At 33.4% G+C, this 24,685-nt stretch overlaps 3 protein-coding genes and 1 pseudogene across 3 annotated transcripts; all 4 read right to left on the bottom strand.

Annotated features, from left to right (window-relative positions):
- Window positions 1-6,612: 6,612 nt before the first annotated feature.
- On the bottom strand, window positions 6,613-7,603 carry LOC115966534 (L-type lectin-domain containing receptor kinase IV.2-like). Its single transcript, XM_031085750.1, has 2 exons — window positions 7,444-7,603; window positions 6,613-7,349 (listed from the first exon to the last, which is right to left on the bottom strand). The coding sequence occupies exons 1-2, from the start codon at window positions 7,601-7,603 to the stop codon at window positions 6,613-6,615; spliced, it is 897 nt and encodes a 298-aa protein (XP_030941610.1).
- Window positions 7,604-7,613: 10 nt separating this feature from the next.
- LOC115966533 (L-type lectin-domain containing receptor kinase S.4-like) lies at window positions 7,614-8,595 on the bottom strand. The gene is made up of 2 exons (XM_031085749.1): window positions 8,423-8,595; window positions 7,614-8,316 (listed from the first exon to the last, which is right to left on the bottom strand). Exons 1-2 carry the CDS (start codon window positions 8,593-8,595, stop codon window positions 7,614-7,616), a joined length of 876 nt encoding a protein of 291 aa, XP_030941609.1.
- A 4,958-nt stretch (window positions 8,596-13,553) lies between these two features.
- LOC115966532 lies at window positions 13,554-14,560 on the bottom strand (annotated as a pseudogene).
- An 8-nt stretch (window positions 14,561-14,568) lies between these two features.
- LOC115966531 (L-type lectin-domain containing receptor kinase S.4-like) lies at window positions 14,569-15,510 on the bottom strand. The gene has a single exon (XM_031085748.1). The coding sequence runs from the start codon at window positions 15,508-15,510 to the stop codon at window positions 14,569-14,571; it is 942 nt and encodes a 313-aa protein (XP_030941608.1).
- Window positions 15,511-24,685: the final 9,175 nt, after the last annotated feature.

Here is a 24,685-nt window from a genome sequence, read left to right as displayed (position 1 = left end):
ATATGATTCTTAGATTATAGATTTCACTATTGGATAATAATATATCAGTAATATTTCACTTAGGAACTCAATTATGAGTGAAAATGAAGTATAAGGGAGTAAATGGCGGCAGATTAGGTTGTTTTATTCTGTGATGACTAGTCATATTTGTAACTTTGATGACCCAAAAATTGTATGTGATTCTTTCACTTTTGATGCAACTTTAAACACTTTTTTTTTTTTTCAAAATTTCCCCTAGTTTTATGACTTCCAATCTATAGGGTAATGATCAGGCTGTATGCCTTGAAAATGCAAGAATAGGCCTACCAAGTTTTAGATTGTTGTTAATTTGGTTCCTGTGTTATAAATTTGAGCAATGTTGATGCAGAGAGGATAGGTTGGTATGGAATGGAAAGAACTGGACAAAATCTAATGAAGAACAGGGGTCTATTTTTTCATTTGTTACTTTTGATATTTTCATGTAGTTTTCGTAATTTTAGAATTTACATTTTATTTCCTTGATATAGGTGTTTTTAAGGGTTTCCTCAAAAGGAAATCTAGTTTAAAATTCAAAAATGAAATCTAAAATAATTTTGGTTGTGCTCCCTCCAAAATGTCACCTTTACACTTTCAAAACTTTTCGTTTTGGTCCTCTCCTCTCTATCTCCGTTAGTGTTACTGTTAAGAGCACAAAACATTGTGGTTTAGTGTTTTCATGAAAAGAAATTAAATTTAAAAAAAAAGAAAGCTAAAAAGGAGAAAAGAGGATTAATAATATGCAATGCTATTGTCAATCGCCAAGATTTAAGCACATAAATTTCTTAATAATATGCTCCACATAATTTTTTTGATTAATAATATGGTTGTAGGAAATGAGGGAGTTGGTTAGCTTCACAGGTCAGACTGAAATCATGATGGATCAATGCAAATAGAAAGTAGGGTGGAAACTACTGATGAGTTCATCTTATGGTTACCTGGATCAATTTGGTATGTGTGTTTAAACAACAGTTTTTAATTTTTTTGGAAATACGTATAGGTGAAAAAGTATATGGAAATACGTGTAATGCTGTTTAAAAATTGAAAACGTGTTTAAACACATGTACCAAACAGACCCTCTAGTCATTTAAGAGTATGTAGAAACCTAATGTCTCTCTCCTAAAAGTTCAAAAACACTTAGATCTTTGAAATTTTTGGGTGGATATAAAAAAGGTCCTGTTATTAAGTGTCCTAACGGCAATTGTCAAGGTAGAATTCTCAATGCTGTCAAACCACTTTTTCTAAGCAGTCATAGCCACTTTCTTTCCAATGTAGTAGGGATCGTTTTATTCTCCTTAAGGATTGCCCTAAGAGCACCTGTAGACATACTCCGTGTATAAAATTGGGTCTTTTATTGGATGCCACAAACTTCCAGTAAAAGATCTAACATTGATGCTGGCAATGGTCACTGCTTTTGATATGGTAGAACTCATTTTTTGTATACAAGATCTGTTAGTGTTCTATCATCACTTATCATGAATTTACCATCTCATAGCGTATATTAGTTTGTCCATGACAGAAGAAAATCAAATTAATTTAGCTACTCTAAATATCTGTGCACTAGGAAAAAAAAAAAAAAAAAAACCTATTTGAATTAGCTCTATTTTCTTCATTTGCATCTTGGAACTTTGATTTGTAGCGCAGGGGCTAGTTGTGTGTGTGCAGCTTACTTAGCCCAAAACCCTAATGCCATTTTGAGGTTGGCCTCCAACTCAACCGTGATGCTCTGAGTTGCATCAATGGGCATGGCTATATATTCAAGTATGGATTCTAACATCTGCATCCTTCACCTAAAGTTCGTAGCAACCCTTCCATTTGCTTGATCACTTATATAGTAAGAGTATAAATTAAACAATTAACCTTGCATTCTTAACCTTCAAATGGGCCTAAATTGGAATAAGCCTTATTTTTATAATCCTACTTATCACTTATAAAATAAGAGTATAAATATGCACTCCTTACTAAGAACTTAATATTAGGTATAGCATTTCAAATCACAAAATCCTCCGAAAGAGCTGAATTAATAGGGATATCCAGAATAGTTTTAGCCTCATGTGAAATAAATACAAACTTGACCACTTGAGCCTTCGACTCCCCACGGTCACAATTGATCAACTCACATACACGTGCATCTTCCTCTACCAAATTTAAAGGAGAAGTGACCTTAAAGGTCAATAGGGTAGGATCTAGGAAGCCATTTATCGGTCCAAATCTTAATCTTTTGACCATTTCCCATCCTCTATCATATTTGATATTTACATGTCGAATTACCTTTAAATGGGTTATTTATAGTTGAATTACCAACCAATTTGATATCTATTGAAATTATTTTTTGAAAAAATGTATTTCAAAGTTATTTTCTAAACAATATAAAATAAAAACATCGAGCTCACTGATGATACATCTTAAACAATGATCTTATAATTTTTTTTTTTTTTTTTTGGTAAGAATGATCTTATAATTGATTGCACTAGGAGAACTGTTTTTTTTTTACTGAAATAAATGGTGCACTACGATGATGTTATTATTATCAGTTTATCACTGCTAGGATGTCTTTTTTCTTGGGACAAAGCCAGCTTGGCAAGAATTAATTAAATCTGCTAAAAAATATTTTAATAATATAATAACAATAATAATAATAAATAATAAATAATAACTATTGTTAATGACTCACTAACAACTTGTCATTTAAGATTTGTTGTAAAAATATTGTAAACATATCATTTCTCTAGATCCTGTTATCCTAATGGCAAGGACACGTGTTTCACATTTGTAACCCAGGTTCTCCTTATTTTAACGGAACTACGTCGTTTTGGGTTTGTATATAACCCTACTAACCCTACGTTTTATCTCTTCTCTCTCATTTCAAACTGTAACCGTTCTCCAGTCTCTCAGAAACTAAGTTCAAGAATCCCAAAAACGTTTAACCAAAAAAAAGAAAATACAATCTTTTTGATTCTGAGTATATTTTTCTTGTGTTTGCTTGGTGAAAATGTAGGAAAGCAAAGGGAAATAGGTTTTTCCTTACTTTGGTATGTTCTCTATATATATACATGATTTTGAGTATATTTTTTGTGTTTGCTTGGTGTTTGGGTGCTGAGAAAATATGGGAAAGCAAAGGGAAATAGTTTTGTGATGTTTCCTTAATCTTAGTTTGTGTTTTATGTTTTTTTTTTTTTTTTTCCTGTGTTGCTCTGTATTCTGTGTTGAAAACAGAGTCTGTGTTGGTTGCTTTTCTTGTTAGTTTTTGTACTGATTTTGTCTTCCAATAATGTCTCTGTTTGATGAAAAAAATTCTTCTTTTACACCGACCGAACCGAACCCATTACACCATTTTAAGCGGCATAGTTTCCTCCTATTCGAAACATCTCGCTCTCAATCGAATCGAAAAGCCAAAAACCCTAAATCAGGAATAGAAACAGAAAGCTAGCTATGAGCATATGCGTTCATCTTCTTCCTCAGGAAAGGGAAAGAGAAATAGAATCTATAAAGACTCCTCTATCTCGTTTGCTGTCTTGAATCTTCCGAGAACTTCTGCACTGGGCTCTTATATCTACATTTTTCACGATTCTGTCACAAAATACTTATGTTTAACAACTCCGGCAATTGGAAGCTCGCTCCTCCGATGAATCACCTTAGAACATCTCCTCAAATCATTGTTAAACATAAGTATTTTGTTTATGGAATCGTGAAAAATGTAGATAGCAGTAAAGAAAGTTCGTCGGAAGTTTCAAGACAGCAAATGGAGATAGAGGAGATGACATTAGATGTGTGAGATGACATTATTCATTTGTTAGTTTACTGTTGACGCTTCTCCATTATATAATTCTGAAAGAAGAATGATCCGGTAGTCATTACAAGAATTTTTATAAGTATACTATATATGAAATATCTTTAGTTTGCTTCTTATTATGCTATGGGTTAATTCACCTTCAATGTTAATGTTAATGCTGATTTAATTGCGTTCCCTTTCATATGATTCTTAGATTATAGAATTTCACTATTGGATAATAATATATCAGTAATATTTCACTTATGATCTCAATTATGAGTGAAAATGAAGTTATACATGTGGGAGTAAATGAGTGCAGATTAGGTTGTTTTTATTCTGTGATGACTAGTCATATTTGTAACTTTGATGAACCCAAAAATTTTATGTGATTCTTTCACTTTTGATGCAACTTTAAACACTTTTTTTTTTTTTTTTCAATTTTTCCCCTTGTTTTATGAGTGCCAATCTTGTTTTATGAGTGCCAATCTATAGGGTAATGATCAGGCTGTATGCCTTGAAAATGCAAGAATAGGCCTACCAAGTTTTAGATTGTTGTTAATTTGGTCCCTGTGTTATAAATTTGAGCAATGTTGATGCAGAGAGGATGGGTTGGTATGGAATGGAAAGAAGAACTGGAAAAAATCTAATGTAAAACAGGGGTCTATTTTTCATTTGTTACTTATGATATTTTCATGTAGTTTTTGTAATTTTAGAATTTAATTTTTTTTTCCTTGATATAGGTGTTTTTAAGGGTTTCCTCAAAACGAAATCTAGTTTAAAAATTCAAAAATGAAATCTAAAATAATTTTGGTTGTGCTCCCTCCAAAATGTCACCTTTACACTTTTCAAAACTTTTCGTTTTGGTCCTCTCCTCTCTATCTCCGTTAGTGTTACTGTTAAGTGCACAAAACAATGTGGTTTAGTTTTCATGAAAAAAAAAAAAAAAACAGAAAGCTAAAAAGGAGAAAAGAAGATTAATAATATGTAATGTTATTGTCTATCGCCAAAATTTATGCACACAAATTTCTTAATAATATGCTCTAGCTGACTGGTAGGGAGAAGGTGACAAGCAAGGTAGAAGGCCCCACATAATTTTTAGATTAATAATATGGTTGGAGGAAATGAGGGAGTTGGTTAGCTTCACAGGTCAGACTGAAATCATGATGCATCAATTCAAATAGAAATTAGGGTGGAAACTACTGATGAGTTCATCTTATGGTTGCCTAGTCATTTAAGAGTACGTAGAAACATAATGTCTCTCTCCTAAAAGTTCAAAAACACTTAGATCTTTGAAATTTTTGGGCGGATGTAAAAAGGGTCCTGTTATTAAGTGTCCTAACCTGTTTTTAAGTGTCTTAACGGCAATTGTCAAGGTAGAATTCTCAATACAGTCAAACCACTTTTTCTTAGCAGTCAAAGCCACTTTCTTCCCAACGTAGTAGGGACTGTTTTATCCTCCTTAAGGATTGCCCTAGGAGCACATGTTGACATACTCCATGTAAAAAATTGGGCCTTTTATTGGATGCCACAAACTTCCAGTAAAAGATCTAACATTGATGGTGGCAATGGTCACTGCTTTTGATATGGTAGAACTCATTTTTTGTATACAAGATCTGTTAGTGTTCTATCATCACTTATCATGAATTTACCGTCTCATAGCGTATATTAGCTTGTCCATGACAGAAGAAAATCAAATTAATTTAGCTACTCTAATTATCTGTGCACTAAAAAAAAAAAAAAAAAAAAAACCAATTTGAATTAGCTCTATTTTCTTCATTTGCATCTTGGAACTTTGATTTGTAGCGCAGGGGTTAGTTTTGTGTGTGCAGCTTGCTAAGCCCAAAACCCTAATGCCATTCTGAGGTTGGCCTCCAACCCAACCGTGATGCTCTGAGTTGCATCAATGGGCATGGCTATATATTCCAGTATGGATTCTAACATCTGCATTCTTCACCTAAAGGTAATAGCAACCCTTCCATTGCCTTGATTACTTATATAATAAGAGTATAAATTAAACAATTAACCCTGCATTCTTAACCTTCAAATGGGCGTAAATTGAAATAAGCCTTTTTTTTATTATCCTACCGATCACTTATAAAATAAGAGTATAAACCCTACATTCTTAACCTTCAAATAGGCCTAAATTGTTAGCAGTAATAGATTCAAATTGGTTATTAGTTTCGGCTTGCCTTTTCCCTTCTATTTGATCAATTACAGTAGATTTCTGCTCAAAAGCAAAAAATATGACAGTAAATATTACAGAAAGGAGATGCTGCAAAACGAAGCAGAGTGAAATTCAGATACACAAATGACATGAGTTCTTTAGTTTCCTACTACTGTCAAGAAATCTCTTTAGCCATTTCAGGTACACAGTACAGTGAATCAAAAGAACAGAAAGTCATGTTTCATTCTTCTATTTTGTAGTATCTTGAAGGTAACCCTGGTACCTTGATTAACAGAAACTTTCCTGTCAAAGCTGGTGGAACTGTTACTCTTAGATGTCGTCATTCTACTATATGAAGGATCAGAATCATCTGGGGAGACATTCCAGTGTTCCATCATTGCCCTCGGAATTTGAAGGTGAATGTCAAGGGGTAGGGGAGGTAGGCTTGCATCTCCTAGTAGAAATTGCACTATTCTTCTCATTTTAGGCCTACAGTTAGGATGAGGATGAGAGCAAAGTAAACCAAGACTAAGTACGAGCTTGACTTCATGTAAGGATATAGTCATCTAGTGTAGGATCAACAGCCTTGGTAATCTCTTCTTTGGAATGTAGTTCCCTAACCCAGTCAATCAGTAGCAGTTCTGCGGCATTCTTTTGAGGCTCAAGCTGCCTCCGTCCACATGCTACTTAAAAGCATTAATATACCATAACCGTACACATCTGTACTTGTTGTAGCCTTGCCTGTCCTGGTGAGTTCAGGCGCCATGTACCCTAGTGTACCTACAATGTGGGTTGTTTGGGAATTATTCCCATGTTCATATATCCTTGCCAAGCCAAAATCCCCAAGCCTTGCATAAAGATTTGCATCTATTAGAACATTGCTGGGCTTTACATCTCTGTGAACCACTTTCTGGTCACATTCTTCGTGGAGGTATAGCAATGCTTGTGCAACACCATTGAGGATCTTGTACCTTTTCTCCCAAGTGAGTATCTTCTTCTTTTGGCGGTCATTTTCAAACAAAAGTTTGTCGAGGCTTCCACATGGGACATAGTCATAGACAAGGAGGAGCTCATCTTGCCTTTGGCACCACCCATATAATTGCACAAGATTTCGATGCCTCAATCGTCCCATGCTTGTAATTTCTGCAACAAATTCTTTCATTCCTTGACTTGAATCCTGAGCGACCCGTTTTATTGCCACTTCCAGCCCTGTGCTAGGGATCATCCCCCGGTAGACTTTCCCAAATCCACCAGACCCAATAAGGTTTCTCTCTGCAAACCCCCTTGTGGCAAAGAAGAGCTCAGAGTATCTGAATCTATGAGCTCCATATTTGATTTCCCACTCTTCTAAGATCTCATTCACATTTCTGATTTTGTGTAGGACATGAAAAGCTCCAGCTATCACCAAAATGACAATAGTAATACTAGCTTAAGTGCTACGTACTACGTAGTTCTAATCCCTTTCTTTGCACAAATTCTTTCATTCCTTGACTTGAATCCTGAGCAACCCGTTTTATTGTCACTTCCAGCCCTGTGCTAGGGATCACCCCCCCGGTAGACTTTCCCAAATCCATCAGACCCAATAAGGTTTCTCTCTGCAAACCCCCTTGTGGCAAAGAAGAGCTCAGAGTATCTGAATCTATGAGCTCCATATTCGATTTCCTACTTTTCTAAGATCTCATTCTCATTTCTGATTTTGTGTAGGACATGAAAAGCTCCAGCTATCACCAAAATGACAATAGTAATACTAGCTAAAGTGGTACGTAGTTCTAATCCCTTTCTTTGCACAACCTTTTCAGTACCTGCATTCGAAAGAGATGGGAGATTCAACAGATCTAAGTCTTGAGCCCTGCCCCCAATCCTAAAGCTCCAGCCATGCACATTATGCGTGGCTGAGATTGCACCAGTTGCAGCAGAAAACCCCACGTACATGTAATCATCTATAACCAAAGAGAGGTCAACCGGGTATGATATCAAAGGCCAATCCGCCTTTGGCATGCCAAGAGGAGATATTGATACATTGATCAACATCTCTTGGCTGTTATAATCAATCCACACTTGAATCGGGTACCCACTCCTGAGAAAAATGGTATTCTTATCATTTTTGCTTGTGGTGTTGTAATAGGCTGCTGGCTTGACTATGTTTGAGACCAGGTTAGATATATCTATTCCTACATGATTATCATTAATGTCCTCGAAATCACTACTTTGGACAGTACCAAACTCAACTGCTAGAGTTGGAGTGGAGAATTGATTAGTAGTATTATTATATGGAAGGCCTAGAAATTGGGTTGGAAGGCAATCATTTAGTTCTTTGGTGGACATGAGAACAAAAGCAAGACCATGTCCTCCAAGATTCAGGGTACTTAGGAACAATGGAAAACACAAAGTTAGTGCTAAAGGTCAAAACTGTCGATTTATTGTTGTTTTTGGTTTGTTTGAATTGTAAAGGAGATGGATAGATAGCATGCCCAAGGACCTTGGTGGAATCATTTGTTATGACCAATAGGCCATTGGATCTCACATACGAAGCTCCATCTAAGCTTAAATTCGCTTGGAGAAATCCATTATGCACAAAATCAATCTCTGAACTTACTGACCCTAGAATGAAGAGATGCAAAAAGAAGCCAATTAATGCTTCCATTTCAGATTTTTGAAGCTGTTTTTGGTGTGGGAAGTACACCTTGGATTGGGAAGCCTCCTAATGTATAAATGGGCGTGTGAAGGTAAATTCTAGTTTTAGCTATTTGGTATCAAAAATTTGGATTGGAATAAAATACCTGGCTAAGAAAGGAAACTAAGCACAGCCTTTGTCCTATAATGGAAAGGGACAGGTTTGGACATATATAGATAATTGGAGAGGTAGAGAAAGTGTAGAAAATTGAAATGAAAAGAATGATTGTAGTAGACTAGTTGCAGCAGATAATGTTTGAAATGATATTTCTAACCATATAAACAGTTTTCAGCTACCTTTTCTACGTGATTAATTTGTAGGTTGTAATCGAACCTTGATCTTATTGGTATAAACTACTTATTGGCGACCACATGGGAAGAGTTGAATTTCTTAGGGACTTGTTAGTTTCTTGGAAGTTTGACAAGGAAAAAATCGAGGAACACACATTTTTCCATACTCAAAAAGAAGAATTATGGGTTGCTTGCTTGCATGGTCATATTGCTACGCAAAACTAGAGGCAAAATTTGTTGAACAACATATTTTTGGAAAAATATTAGCAAAATAGCATGCGGATGAAACAATTTATTAAGTTGGACTGTTTTTGGAATTTGCAATTTACTCTTGGATTCATCTAACCTGGATTGAAAAAAAGAAAGAAAGGTGGAACTGGAGTTTAGCAAACTCGAGTTCCTTGGAGTTATTTTTTTTCTCGCTTGGAACTCGAGTTTGATAGACTCGAGTTCCTTGCAGTTAATCTTTTTTTTTTTTTTTTAAATGGAACTTGAGTTCCATGTTGTTTTTTTTTTTTTTTTTTTTTTTCAATCCAAGTCAGATGAATCCAAGAGTAAATCGAGTTTGGGTTGGAACTCGAGTTTCACAAACTCTAGTTCCAAAAACAGTCCAACTAACTAAATAAGTTCAAATGCGTACTAGTCATCGAATTTTTTTTTGAAAAATATACTATTTACCAAATTTTGCCCAAAACTAGATGTCTAAGAGAAGTTCCTTGCGCAAAACTATGAGCATTTTTTTTCTCCTCTTTTTTTAATGAATAAACTACGAGAGCAAGTTGTGTCATGTAGATGATTACGTTACACAGATAATAATGAAATATAATTGAGTTTCTAACCATTGACTGAAAAAAATCCACATTTCTCCATGCTGATCCATATTGGTATTCTTGGGATGCGGAGTTATCTTCAAGTAGAAATGAGCTCAAACCCACCATTCACTTTTTTGACGAAAAAAGCGCACTGATTTCCTTTTAGATTACATGTAAACAGATTCCATGCCCCTTTGAAGCCTGTGAAGTAAGAGTTATCTAGTGTCAACTTTGAAGTTGGATGGTTTGCTATTGAAACTTGTGAGGTATAAAGTTTTCTAGTGCCAAATGGTGAAATACGGGGTGGCGGTTTGGAAATAGCATCCACGGGCCATTTACAGATTTAACTATCATATCTAGGAGTTATTTTTAGAAATATTTTATTAGAAGAAGGGAATGCTAACGAGTGTCCTTAAGGTATTTGTTAACAATCCATTTTAGGAAAGTTTTGACATCACTTTTATGAAAAATGAAAAAAAAAAGTTAAAATATTAATTTTTTTCTTTGTTTATAAAAACTTTTTTTAATTGGATTGTTAACTAATGCTCCAGAGGCACTTGTTAGCGTTTCCCGAAAAAAAGAATGATAAAACAATAAATGTTTGATAGCTTTTTATATTTTTTATAAAAGTAGTGTCAAAATTTTCTTATTATGATTTATTAACAATTGCTCTAAGAGCATTCGTTAACATAATCTTTTATTTTAATAATTATAAATGTATACATTGCTTTGAACTCTCAAGCACTTTATGCATAAGAATATACCAACTAAACCACAAAACTTTTAGAATCTCTGAACTGACTGGCCGATTTTGGAGGCGAAAATGGCCAAATGGCCATCAGATTCTAACTATTTAGTTAATAGACCCATTTTGAAACTATATAGCATATTAGCAATTCGAGTTTGAGAGACTCGATTTTGGAATCCAAAATCGAGTCTCTCAGACTCGATTTACAAACAAATTTTTTTTTTAAAAACTTTGAGCCTCACCTCACCGGATCGGATCAGATCACAGAGGGAGAAAGAGTCAGATCAGATCAGGGAGAGGGAGACTAGATCAGAGAGAGGGAGACCAGATCAGAGGCCGCACGACCTGGGCAGCGCGACGCCGTGGCCAGGCCGTCGCGCGAGCCCCAGGTCTCGTGCGACCTGGCCGCGCGCCCCCTGGCCGCGCGCGAGCCTGGCCGCGCGCGAGCTGGCCGCGCGCGAGCCTGGCCGCGCGAGTCAGGCTCGCGCGCGGCAGGTCGCACGAGACCTGGGGCTCGCGCGCGGCCAGGTCGCACGAGACCTGGGGCTCGCGCGCGGCCAGGTCGCACGAGACCTGGGGCTCGCGCGACGGCCTGGCCGCGGCATCGCGCTGCCCAGGTCGCGCGACCCAGGTCGTGCGGCCTCTGATCTGGTCTCCCTCTCTCTGATCTAGTCTCCCTCTCCCTGATCTGATCTGACTCTTTCTCCCTCTGTGATCTGATCCGATCCGGTGAGGTGAGGCTCAAAGTTTTTAAAAAAAAAAAATTTGTTTGTAAATCGAGTCTGAGAGACTCGATTTTGGATTCCAAAATCGAGACTCTCAAACTCGAATTGCTAATATGCTATATAGTTTCAAAATGGGTCTATTAACTAAATAGTTAGAATCTGATGGCCATTTGGCCATTTTCGCCGCCGATTGGACATGCAACATGATGACTAGTGAGCAAGTAAAATAGTATATAAACTGACCTGAGTCTACCACTAGATCATATAAACATAAGCCTAGTTAAACTCAGTCATACATTTTTTTTTTTTGATAATCAAACTCAGTCATACTTGATGGAAACTTCTTTATGATCATTCATGTTTCAACCCAAACAGTCTAGTTCTTTGTTTTTTTAGTTAAACTTGGTCATACTTAAAAAAAAAAAAAAAAAAAAAAAAAAAAAAAAAAAAAACACAAACATACAACAATACGTCAACTCCAAAATTGCTAGTGACACTTAGAATCACGGAGCTGTTGATATACTCACGCACACCAAGCAAACTAGGCGATGTGGGACAAAGCCAAATTTGGTCATGCTTGATGAAACTTCTTTTTGATCATTCAAGTTTCAACCCAAACACCCTCTTCTTTGTTTGTTTGTTTGTTTTGTTTGTTTGTTTGTTGGCATTTTATAGATCTTTTTCAAATAAGTTGTCAAAATTTGGTTATCATGAAAAGTTATTGAAAATTGAAATGTAACCCCAATTTTTGGAAAATAGTAAAATTTTCATTAAGATTTATACTTGAGTTATTTATAAATTCCGTTAAGAGAATTTGGATTGATTTCAAATGTATTGGAAATAATTTTAAATAGGTTTGAGAAGTCATTCCCAATATGGATTTTTGTTAATGAATTCTTTAATGATTTATTAAATAATTTTTGTACATTTTTTCAAAATAAAACCAAATTTCACTAGGAATTTTAGTCTTTAGCCACGACCAAAAAGTCGTCACAGTTAACCACATATTTGCGACAATAATTTATGGTTGTAACTAATAAGCACACACAAGGCCGGCCCTAGACATTTTGGGGGCTTAGGCGAGAACAAAAATGGAGTCTTTTTTTTTTTAATATTTATGTATTAATTAAATTAATATTTATTTAATATTTTTATATTATAATATATTTCATTTAAAATATATTTTTCTTGCTTTTTGAGCTGTAAATTGACTAATTAAATTTTTGTATTCAAGTTCTTCCAACTTCTCATTTTCAATCAATAATATAGCTAATCCACTTAATCTTTCTTGAGACATTGTCAATCTTAAATATGATTTTATTAATTTTAATTTTGAAAAACTTCTTTGTAAAAGGTATTGTTAGTAAAATTCTATAAGCAATGTATGCATTTAGAAATGAATCTAACATTTTTATATAATTTAGTATGTCAATTGGAGTACACTCTTTTATTTGTAAAATTTCTTTTAAAACTTTTAACTCTGAAAATAAATCTAAACCATCAATATCATAATAAACATCATGTTTGAGAAAAGATTCAAGTTTAAAATAGTTTTTTGTAAACTATCATCATCTAGCTAAGAGAGAGATGTGGAGAGCAAGAGCTGAGAGAGAGATGCGGAGAGCAAGACTGAGAAAGAGAAAAGGTATGAACAAATTTTAGGGATTTGAGATTTTTGATTTGTATTGATTTGAGATTGTTTTGTGGGTAATTTTTTTGACCGGATTTGTATTTTATCCAGTTGATTTTTGATTTGTCTATAGGTTAAGGATGATATTTTTGAAATAATTGATTTTGTTTAGACCAAAGAATTTTTTTGGATATCAATGTTTACAAGGATGTTCCAGATTTTTTGTTCTTTGGTCACAAGGATGTATCAGATTTTTTGGAGTTTCATTTGAAACTTTTTTTTTTTTCTACTACCCCTTTTTTTTCAAAATTTTGGAGCCCTCTTCCACTTGGCCTTAGGCAATGGCCTAATTGGCCTAGTGGAAGGGCCGGCCTTGGGCACACATTAGTGATCACATGAGTGACATTGCTAATAGGTTGTTGCTAATGAGATGGAGGGAATTTTTTTCCACTGTTAAAAAGTGGTAGGAAATTAACTTTTAGCAACGACAAATTGGTGTAGTAAAATTAAATACAAAATTAAAAAAAGTACGTAGGAACTTTAGTTACTACACTATGATGTGGTCAATCACATTCATTGTTATGTTGTAAGTTTTTATTTTTGAAATTGATAGTATCTTGAGTTTATTTTTACCTTTTTAATACTAATAAAATAACCGGTGCATGTGGACTAGCAACAATTTTGTCAAAGCTTTTGAAACTGCTGCTCAATGATGAGGCTAGGTCATGCCATAACTAGAAGGATCAGAATCATTGGAGAATTCGAACTGAATTCCATCATCCTAGACTCTTCGAGGTGAATGGCAGGTGGTAGCGGTGGAAGGCTAGCATCTCCCAGTAGGATTTGAAGAATTCTTCTCATACTAGGCCCATGGTCAGGATGTGAAAGAGAGGAGAGCAAACCAAGAACAAGCACGAGCTCAACTTCATCTGGGTCACAATCATCCAGTATTGGATCAACTGCTCTTATGATCTCTCCTTGAGAATGTAGTTCTCTTACCCAATCCACCAACAGTAGTTCCTCAGGGTTCTTTTTTGGCTCGATCGGTCTCCTTCCACATGCTACTTCTAGCAGAAGTATGCCATAACCATGCACATCTGTGCTTGTTGTGGCTTTCCCAGTCCTTGTAAATTCAGGGGCTATGTACCCTAGTGTTCCCACAATGTGAGTTGTTTGCGGATTGATACAGTGTTTATAAGTTCTAGCCAGGCCAAAATCCCCAAGCCTTGCATTGAGGTTTGCATCTATAAGTACATTACTTGGCTTAACATCTCTATGAACCACCCTTTGTTCAGATTCTTCATGGAGGTAGAGCAATGCTTGTGCAACACCGATGAGGATCTTGTATCTTTGCTTCCAAGATAGAATTTTCCTCTGCTCCTCACTATCAAACAAAAGCTTGTCGAGGCCCCATTTGGTACATAGTTATAAACAAGAAGGAGCTTGTCTTGTCTACGGCACCACCCATGTAATTAGACAAGATTTCAATGCCTAAGGCATCCCATGCTCGTTATTTCTGCAACAAATTCTTTCATTCCCTGGCATGAATAATTAGCAACCCTCTTTATTGCCACTTCTATTCCAATGCTAGGGACTAGCCCCCTGTTAACTCTCCCAAATCCTCCTGACCCAATAATATTTTTCTCTCCAACTCCGTGTGGCAGAGAAGAGTTCAGAATACTTGAATCTACGAGCTCCATATTCAACTTCCCAGTCTTCCAAAATCTCATCTTGGCTTTTAATTCTGTGCAGGACGAGCAACACCAGATATCACAAAAATAATAATAGTTAAAGTGATGGCTAACACAAATCTCTTTCTGTGCACTACCTCTTCAGAACTTGTCACAAGAGATGGGAGCTCCTTTGGATATAAGTCTTGTGCCCTCCCCCCAATTCTAAAGCTCCAACCATGCACATTATGTGCTGCTGCAAGCACACCAATGGAAGCAGAGAACCCCATGTACATGTAATCATCAATCACTGTAGAGAGGTCAATGGGGAATGATATCAAAGGCCAATAAGGCCTTGGCAAGCCAAGAGGAGAAATTGATACATTGATCAACATCTCTTGGCTTTTATAATCAACCCACACTTGAATTGGGTTTCCACTCTTGAGTATGATGGAATTGTTGTAGTTATCCTCTTTTCTTGTGGAGTTGTAGTATGCTGCTGGCTCAGATATGTTTGAGATTAGGCTTGATATATCAATTCGGACATGGTTATCATTGATATCTTGGAAATCAGGATTTTGGACAATGTTAAACACCACGGCTAAAACCCAAGAAGAAGATTCCGTCTTGCCTGTAACATTTGGAAGACCCAAATATTGGTTTGCACGACAATCCTTTGGTTCTTTGGTGGAAGTGAGAATGAAAGCAAGACCATGTCCTCCAAGATCAGGGTACTTGGGAATGATGGAAAGAACAAAGTTAGTGCTAAAGGTCACAACTGTGGATAAGTTGTTTGCGTTATTTTTCTTGAATTGTAGAGGAGATGGATAGAAGGCATGCCCAAGAAGCCTCAATGAATCGTTTGTTATGGAAAGCATGCCATTGGAACTCACAAAAGAAGCTCCATCTAAACTCAAGTTGGCTTGGTGAAATCCATTGTAAACAAAACTGGTTTCTGAGCATGCGAAGCCGAAGAGAAGGAGATACAAAAAGAAGCCAAATGCTTCCATTGCCAGATTTGTGAAGTACTGGTTTCGGTGAAAGCTAGGTTCCCCTTGCCCTTGGAATTATAGTTTTGGTTGGTCACTGCTGTGATGACTTGCCAAAGGTACTATAAAATAATATAGTTGGAGGGAAACTTTAAAACATGATGGGAATGTTAAGAAAATCGATATTGGAGAACAACTTTTGCTGTGAATTAAAAAACTATTGATCGCTTTTACCTGTGGAGGGGCTCAACCTTTGAACTGCAAAATAAATATCAAAATTTATGTTTTCTTGTAGTCTACGGAACAGTATTGTTCTTGAATTATTTTTCCTAAAATATACATATAAATTATTTTGATGACACATTATCCCTTTGTTATCATTTTTTTAAGCTTTTTGAAAATAGAATGTTTGAAAAATAAATGTAAAAAGAATTTTTTTTTTTTTTAAGGTATGCTTTAAAGAAGCTTGCGGCTGCCTGTATATGCTTTTTTGTTTTGTTTTGGTTGAATTCTGTTATGTGCTGTCCAAAAGTTGGTAAGTGAATGTTTAATGTTTAATGTTTTACTACAGTATTATTTAAATTATTTTTTTAGCTAAAAGGAGTAGTTATAAAATTATTTATTTATTTTTATAATTTCATAATTATTTATTTATTATACCATCCGTTTGACTATAAAACCGAAAACCACTCTCTATGTTGATTCTTTAATTGTACTAGTTTTTAAAATTAAGAAGAAGCTATACTTGGAAAAAGTTTGTTTCCAAAACTAGATGCCAAACTAGCACTTATTACACCACTAAACTATAAAGACAAATAAAATAACTTATTTCATTATAGAAAATGTTAAAATATTAAAATATTAAAACATCAAAAGAATTTTATTATTTTAATTGTTTTTTTGTATGATATTTAAAAGATTGACATATAAGTTTGTAAGATGTATCAAATTTTAATTGTAATATTTGAACACTACTCTTTCTTTATATTTTTAACTATCATTGTCCCATCGTCATTAAAATAGAAAGTAGGGTTTTTTTTTTTTTTTTTTTTGGTTGAGAAAATTGCATGTAAAACCCTAAAATTTAGGAGATGTAACAAATTAAAACCTATAACGTAACAAATTAAATACTAAGGTTTTAAAAAAATAATTAATTAAACCCTATAGTCTCAAAAGTAACAAATTAAACCATGAGATTTCAAAAAGTAACATTAAGTGTGCGTTTGGGTGTTGATGAAAAATGAAAATCATTTCATTATTCAGCTTATTTTTGCTACTATTCATGGGCCCTACTGCACTTTTTGGCATTATTCATAGGCTTCACTGTACCATTTCAATTAACTTTTACCTTTATTTACCATACTTTTAGTAATAATTTTTTAATTTCAGCAAAATAAGCGGTATCTAAATACACCCTACATCTCAACTCAATTAAGTTGAATGACATATTTGAGGTTTTATATAGGTTGAATGCTCAATATGTTACTCTAAAATTGGAGGGTTAAAATTGCCACTTTTTGAAATTTTAGAGCTTAATTTATTACTCTTAAATATGTGGGTTCCAATTTGCTTAATCCTATGTGCAACAGTTCTTAATATACCTTCTAATTGATTTACAATTGAAAATCTGAAACCCATTGCTACATTTATTCAGGGTTAAAGAAAAAACCCTTTATCATAAAAATTCCATTTGACTACACTTGGCATATATGTAAGTACTCACCATATATGTAAGTACTCACCAGGAGGAGTTGAAGTACAGTTGCAAAAATAATCATGCCAGAACATTTTACCAAATATTAATAGGGTAAAATTTAGTTAACACCCTTAAGATTAGGACTAATGCCAGTTAGATTCAAGATTTTTCAAAACTAACTTAGTCTCTAATCACTATGAGAAAGGAAAGAAAATGAGTAACGGTTTAAGGATCAAAGTACGTTTAGTGACCAAATTAGTTAGAATGTTAACTGTATTTTATCGATATTAATAATATGAATCTTTCATCTATATTTATTGGATAATAAGTCTACTACCATAATTTATTTTTTTTTTACAATTTATTTTCACAAAAATTAAGTTATAATTAATATATAATAAAGTGGTGTCACTTGTGAGCTTATATAAAAATTAATTATAACTTTAAGTCTCAACTGTTGTGAAATTTATAGTAAAAAATATTATCTTGATAAATTTAAATCTAATATAAATTCTAAAGTATGATGCTGATAGTTGACCATTAGTTACTACGAAAATTTTTAGATAATATGATGAGATGACTACAAGGCTAGAGCTTAGTTAAAAATCCAACTTGTTAAGGGAATATCACTTAATGAGTTGTTTTTTTAGTAAAAAAATGAATAAATTTTGACACTCATTTAAACTCTAAAAAAAGAAGGTATTGATTTTTTAAAAATAAAATAAAGAAATTATCTTACTTTATGCTAGTACCTATTTAAGGGGCTTCTAAGTTGGCTTCCAAGCCGTTTAAGCTGTGTACCCTAAGTCTTGAATATCCTAAAATATTCCCTCTCAACTCTCTTACCGGTTTTCAATTAAGAGGGACAAATTCATAATATAAAAACTCACAATTTAAAACCTCCCACAAAACCCAGGTTCTCAACAATTTACAATTTTCTTGTCTTTTAATTATTTTGAAATTTAAATAGCCTGTTTTCCTCATCATCTCTTATCCTTTTTTTTTTTTTTTTCGAAAACTCCTTTTTTTTTTTTTAATTTAAACATACACACTATTTTTTTTCTTACTTCTTCTTCGTTCTCTTTATTTTGAACAGAAAAATCTCTAGGCATTCAGCAAACTTAAATTCACCACATATTAGTGCACGAAAAGAGATAAATGAATGAAAAATTATAATACTAAACCAAAAAAAATAAGAAGTCTCATGACTCTCATTGCACGAGACTAAACCCAATCTTTAGTGGTCACACCAAATTGAACCGTCTCAAATTATTTAGTCTTTTGACTATAACTATACATAAAATATGCTGAAAAATCCATAGTCGAGCTCCATATTGTTGGGAGTATTATACAAAATAATAATGGAAGAACAAGGTTAACACAAAAGATAAACAGAAAATAAATAACTTGGAGGCACAATATCGTTTTCCTTGGACAATATTTGCCCCCCCACACTATTGTTACTAAAAGGTTATCGCAAATTTGACTCATGATACAACCAAGATGTTGGGTTCTATAGATAACAATTTTGGAGAATAACCACAAGATTTTTTGTGTTTCTCTCTAACTTACTATTTTGTGGAGTTCCTTATTTCATCAAAAGGCACGTATGGAGAGTTAAAATCATAATCCTCTATTTATACCCATGGAGTTATATTTCATCAAAAGATACGTATGAAGAGTTAAAATCATAATCCTCTATTTATACCCATGGAGTTATATTTCATCAAAAGATACGTATGAAGAGTTAAAATGTTACATAAAACAGTTCATAAGGCTTGAAATCCCTTCAACCTTTCTGAACAGTCACTAGAAAAATTTTGCAGAAAATCTTGATTTTTGACTTTTGATCAGTCGAAGGTTCCTTTCGATCGATCGAGTGCTCTTTTTGATCGATCGAATAGGAATCGAAAAAGTGATCAAGACATCCAAAGACTCCAGGATTTTTCTTTACCATTTTCGATCTATCGAGCCAAAGTTTTGATTGATCGAAAATGCTTAATTTCGAATTTTCACTTAGAAAATTTCAGGACTTGAATTTTCACTTTAACAACTTTATGAAACAATATTTTTCAAACTCAAACAACATTATTACAACCTATCCATGTATATATCTATATATAGAATATACAACACATATTAGGACGCTTATTCTCAGATGCGGAGCTTCGTTAGATATTATTGATTGACTTTCGAGGATTAATAATTAAGATGCAGAATTTTCCATGTGAAGAAGGAGCTCAAAGCCCCAGTAACTTGTTTCTCGAATGTTTTCCTTTCTGGCTACAGGCAGCTATTCGTGCTACGGAAGCTTGTAATTAATTTGTGAAGTAAATTAGTTTCCTAAACTAAACTAGGGCACTGGGTAGATAAGATTACGAGGGACATTGAGAAATGACCACAGATATTAAGAAATTCCCTATGCCTCTATAATCCACAACCAATTTCCACAAGCAGCTGGAATAACGTTATATATCATTATATTCTATCGAAGAACTACGTTTTTCTTTTTCTTTTTTTGGAGAACCAACTGTTATTAACTTATGAATTATGTTTATCATCTTACCTTTTCTTCTAAATATAAATAAAAGCTTATGATTATCAATTTATCATATCAGAAAGACAGACACGAGTCACTTTAACCGGTATATAAATGCTTAAAAAAATGTCTCTTACTTATGAAATTTGATGGAGAACTTCACCAATGTCTTAAAAACCGAATTGTTCAAAAAATCGAAAAAGAGAGGTTGAATCTAGGTTTTGACCAAACGTTGAACTATAATGATGTCGCAAAGTATTTAATAATTAAATAAAATACGAAAAAAATGAACAAATTTGTAAAAATGAGCAATTTTGATCAGAAAAATATAGATAAATTAAATCATTTCAAATATATTTTCACAACTTTTATATAAGAAAAAAAAATTGAAAATTCTAAAGCATAAAAAAGATTTTAAAATTGTAATTAATCTTTTAAGTATATTACTATATTTAGTTAGAATGAGAATCACTAAATATCTTTCAACATATGTAGAATTAATTGTCCTGCTCTGACACCTGCAAAAAGTAAGGAGCAATTGGCAACTTTACAATTTTTGCTTGAAAAACTGCATGAAACCAAGTGTTCAAGAATATAGTGCTAAGTGCTAACGTTCCACACTAATCATAGCCAGCTACGTTGCACATTGTTGTTAATTAATAAATAAATAAATAAACAGAAACCAAATAAATTAAGGAAGAAATATGAACATGCCTCCTTGGATTCTTTCATAGCATCAGTCATGTTCGAGTAACTGCACCATATCCATAAGTTTAACATGAAAGCCATTATTAATTATGTGCTTATAAAATGTCGGTCATGTTAAACAAAGAAAGCTAAATTGTTATATAGTAAAAAGACAAAAATACCCCTCTTAAGATTCAGCCATGTGACTATGTAACTATAAAATACACTTTCATCCCATGAGAAAAAATTCACATAGCAGAACCTTAAGAGGAGAAGTTAAGAAACAACACCTAAGTACTATACCTAAATCTTGCCTATAGCAAAAATACCATTTGACCAGCTCTTGTTTTTTCATATCCGAAAGACTTTTTAGTAATTTTTAGGTATTTTCAAAATACCATTCTTCGTGTTTCGAAAGTACTTAATAATTAATGATTTTCCGAGGCTTCCCATTGAAAAACATAAGTAAAGAGAAACTTCAAATTGTTTAGCAAATTAAGCACATACAGTACTGCACCAAATATACATGGTGTAACGTAGAATTGGGCTTGGAGTCTTGGACTGCCAATTTCATGTTAATGGTAGGCTAGCCCGAGTTCGAGTAGAAATGTTAGATCATGGTAATGTCCTAACCTAGGCAGTAACCTAGCTGGCCTGACTCATTGCTACGAAGAGTCGTAGCCCAATATCTCCCCAACCAACTGATTCTTGACCCAAACCCTCTGGTTACGTCAAACGAGAGAATATAATTTTTCACATGGATTAAAAAGTATTACAATTTCATACTTCAAAATTGTTGAAAATATTAAGTTCTTTATGCCATCTATCAGCTATTAAAATAACGTTATACATAATAGAAAAAAGTTGGGCTCCAAATTTATTCTAGAACTATATTTTTTCCATTCATTATATGACTATTGAAAAAACTATTTATGTGTAATTTTAATCACATGACTTAGTTTATTTAAATAATACATATGAATTTTTTTATAAATCGTCACATAATGGATCAAAAAAGATAGTTCTAAACATGTATAAAGTTAAACTTTGGGTCCGTTTGAATACAACTTATTTTGTTGAAAACTAAAAACTGAAAATACTGTAGTAAAATAATTTTTAAATTTGTAAAAATTACTGTTCACCCTTTTTTTACTGTTCATATGCCTTGGTGTACTGTTTATGTCCCATGAACAGTGCACCAGGCGTTGATTTAAAAGAAGAAGGAAAAAAAAAAAACGCGCAATTGCTAAAAACGTGGACGCAAAATGTGGATCCAAACTCCGCCTTTATATGATATAATATACAGAGTGCTATGTAGTATGTAAAAAGTTAAAACGTTGAGATTATCAGTTTTAACTAGACAAAGTTGAAAAATCTTGACTTTTTTAATGTTACTTTTTAAGTTGGAGGAAGAAAGTCAAAAGTATACCAAATTTAATTTTATTTCAATGAGATAATAATAAAGTTATTTAACTTTTCGGAAACACAAGATGTGAGTTTAAGTTGGTGAGGTTTGTGTGAGTTGTAAGTATTGATTAATATCGTTGTAATCCATTTTGTTGATATAGTGGATATTTTGGTTGGTGTTGCCCATGGACATAGGCATGGAATTGGCCAAATCATGTTAAATATTGTTGTCTCTTGTGAATGTTTTATTTTCTTATCTCTGTGTGTTAGAGCTTTTGGTATTGCGCAACAATTGGTATCAAAGCCAAGTTGGATCTTGGTAAAGTCCAAGAGAAGAATATGTCTAAGCTAGTACACCTTTGACATTGGTTAAAGGTAGATGTGCGCACAAGTTTGATCTTAGATGTAGAATCAAGGATCAAATTGTTCAATAAAAGCTTGCTTGGATTTAGGTGGAATTCCTTTAATTAATTATATAAAACTTTTTTTTTTAAGGTTTTATGCAAACTTTATGGGGAAGTGATTGTTATTATTATATTATTTTATATAATTATATTGTTCATTATCAAATGGCCAAGTGTGAACAGCAAATACCAAAAAATATATATGAAATTAGTAAATTATATATATATATATATTTATATATAATTTTAAGAAGAGATGATGTGTCTTTATAGCAAGTTTGGACACATTGCTACTTGCCATGTGGCGCTATTTGCCCATATCATTCTAAATAATAACAATATGCTGCTAACTCCACAATTCAAACCATTTCTCCACTAGAACTCCAAACATTTTGTACATTGAGAGGTGTCAATTAAACTATAAAACTTTTGGCATCTATATAGATTGCTACTAGAACCTTCTTATTCCACCACCAACTTTCCTTAGTCGATTGCTCACATTTTTTTTAGATTTTTCAAGTATATATGTGTTTAGTCATTCATTTAATGGAATTGGTCATTTCATTCCACATTTTATCAATATTTTATTTTATTTTTGGTCTAAATTCCACTTTTCTTCTTTGATTAATTCTTCTTTAAACACATTTTGTTTCTTCCCCTTAAAACCCTAACACTAATCATTGGGTTTCTTTGTCTATAATACCTTTTTTTTATTACATCTTTAATACAAATATCTAGCATCACTAACCTCTGTGTTGGTTTTTTTTTTTTTTTTTTTTTTTTTTTGAGATAATATAGACAAAAGACATAGGGGATGGAGAAAGAGGGAGTGGGAAGACAAGACTTACAACACTAGCACTCACAAAATGGCTTAACCTTTATAAGTACTTTATAACGAGGCTTATAAACCAAAAACTCACTCACTAACTGACCGATGTAATATTTTAGACCACTTATCTTCTTCTTTTTTCTTTTTCTTTTTTTTTTCTTTCTTTTTTTTTAATATAGACAAAAGACATAGGGGATGGGGAAAGAGGGAGTGAGAAGAAAAAACTTATAACACTAGGACTTACAAAAGGTTAAAGTAACTAACCTATGTTAAGTGGTCAAACTCTATATCCTTGTTTGTCCTATTCTTTTTTTTTCTTTTTTTTTTTGGAACAGTTGTTTGTTTGTCCTATTTTTGAACCATGTTCGTTAATATTTACCAAAACTCCATCTTATCATGCCGACAAGGCAAAAAATAAATTATTAAGGAACACTGTATCCCCGATACTACAAGAGTGAAGAGTCTGGCTGGTATGTATCAATCAAAAGATTGGACATGCTCGCACACCTGAAATCGAAAGCCGCAAGACCATGTCTGTTCAATTGCTTTCATCGTAAAAAGAAAAACGTGCTCTCATTTCTATTATTGAGTCTATAATAGATAAGCATCGCTTCCTCCCTGTCAATCATCAAGAATTAGCTTTGGATTAGCGGATAAAAATGATAACCTCTTTTCTGTGAAAGAAGTAGGCACGATAGAGATCAATTTCTTTGGTCAAATCACATAAATCAGACATCAAAAAGAAAAAGAAAAAATAATCCATAAAAATGAAAAAATGAGACCCCCACTCCGCAAGTAGAGCCAAGGAAATTAGAGATGACAAACTTTATGCAATCAATTCTGTCCACTGACTTGTAAGTTTTAACTAGCTCAACTAATAAAATTTCTAAAAGTTGAATAAGAGATCTGAAATTCAATCCCCCGCTTATACAAAAAATTGATTGATATTTTAGCCTGATGATAAAAAAGGACAATCATTATCCGTTTTCTTCTTTTATAATCTCGTGAAAAATTCAAGAGTTCTGTTATAAAACTAGAGACCTTAAAATTTAGTGAAATTTTCACTCTTTCACGATAGAGATCAATTTCTTTGGTCAAATCACATAAATCAAACATCAAAAAGAAAATGTAAAAATGAGACCCCCACTCCGCAAGTAGAGCCAAGGAAATTAGAGATGACAAACTTTATGCAATCAATTCCATCCATTGACTTGTAAGTTTTAACTAGCTCAACTAATAAAATTTCTAAAAGTTGAATAGGAGATCTGAAGTTAAATCCCTCGCTTATACAAAAAATTGATTGATATTTTAGCCTGATGATAAAAATGACAATCATTACCTGTTTTCTTCTTTTATAATCTCGTGAAAAATTCAAGAGTTTTGTTATAAAACTAGAGACCTTAAAATTTAGTGAAATTTTCACTCTTTCACGATAGAGATCAATTTCTTTGGTCAAATCACATAAATCAAACATCAAAAAGAAAATGAAAAAATAATCCATAAAAATGAAAAAATGAGACCCCCACTCCGCAAGTATAGCTAAGGAAATTAGAGATGACAAACTTTATCCAATCAATTCCGTCCACTGACTTGTAAGTTTTAACTAGCTCAACTAATAAAATTTCTAAAAGTTG

The sequence above is a fragment of the Quercus lobata genome, chromosome 11 (assembly GCF_001633185.2).
Source record: "Quercus lobata isolate SW786 chromosome 11, ValleyOak3.0 Primary Assembly, whole genome shotgun sequence".
Classification (NCBI taxonomy): Eukaryota; Viridiplantae; Streptophyta; class Magnoliopsida; order Fagales; family Fagaceae; genus Quercus; species Quercus lobata.
The sequence above is the reverse complement of the archived record's forward strand: the minus strand, read 5'-3'. Positions and strand labels throughout refer to the sequence as shown.

Bases quoted from the DNA above. Each gene is read 5' to 3' on its own strand.
- LOC115966531 (XM_031085748.1), bottom strand. From the start codon at position 15,510: ATGGAAGCATTTGGCTTCTTTTTGTATCTCCTTCTCTTCGGCTTCGCA.
- LOC115966533 (XM_031085749.1), bottom strand. From the start codon at position 8,595: ATGGAAGCATTAATTGGCTTCTTTTTGCATCTCTTCATTCTAGGGTCA. The intron at 8,317-8,422 runs GCATGCTATCTA...ATTGTTCCTAAG, and splicing joins GATTCCACCAAGGTCCTTGG to TACCCTGAATCTTGGAGGAC.
- LOC115966534 (XM_031085750.1), bottom strand. From the start codon at position 7,603: ATGGAGCTCATAGATTCAGATACTCTGAGCTCTTCTTTGCCACAAGGG. The intron at 7,350-7,443 runs GTCAAGGAATGA...TTTTGGTGATAG, and splicing joins ACGGGTTGCTCAGGATTCAA to CTGGAGCTTTTCATGTCCTA.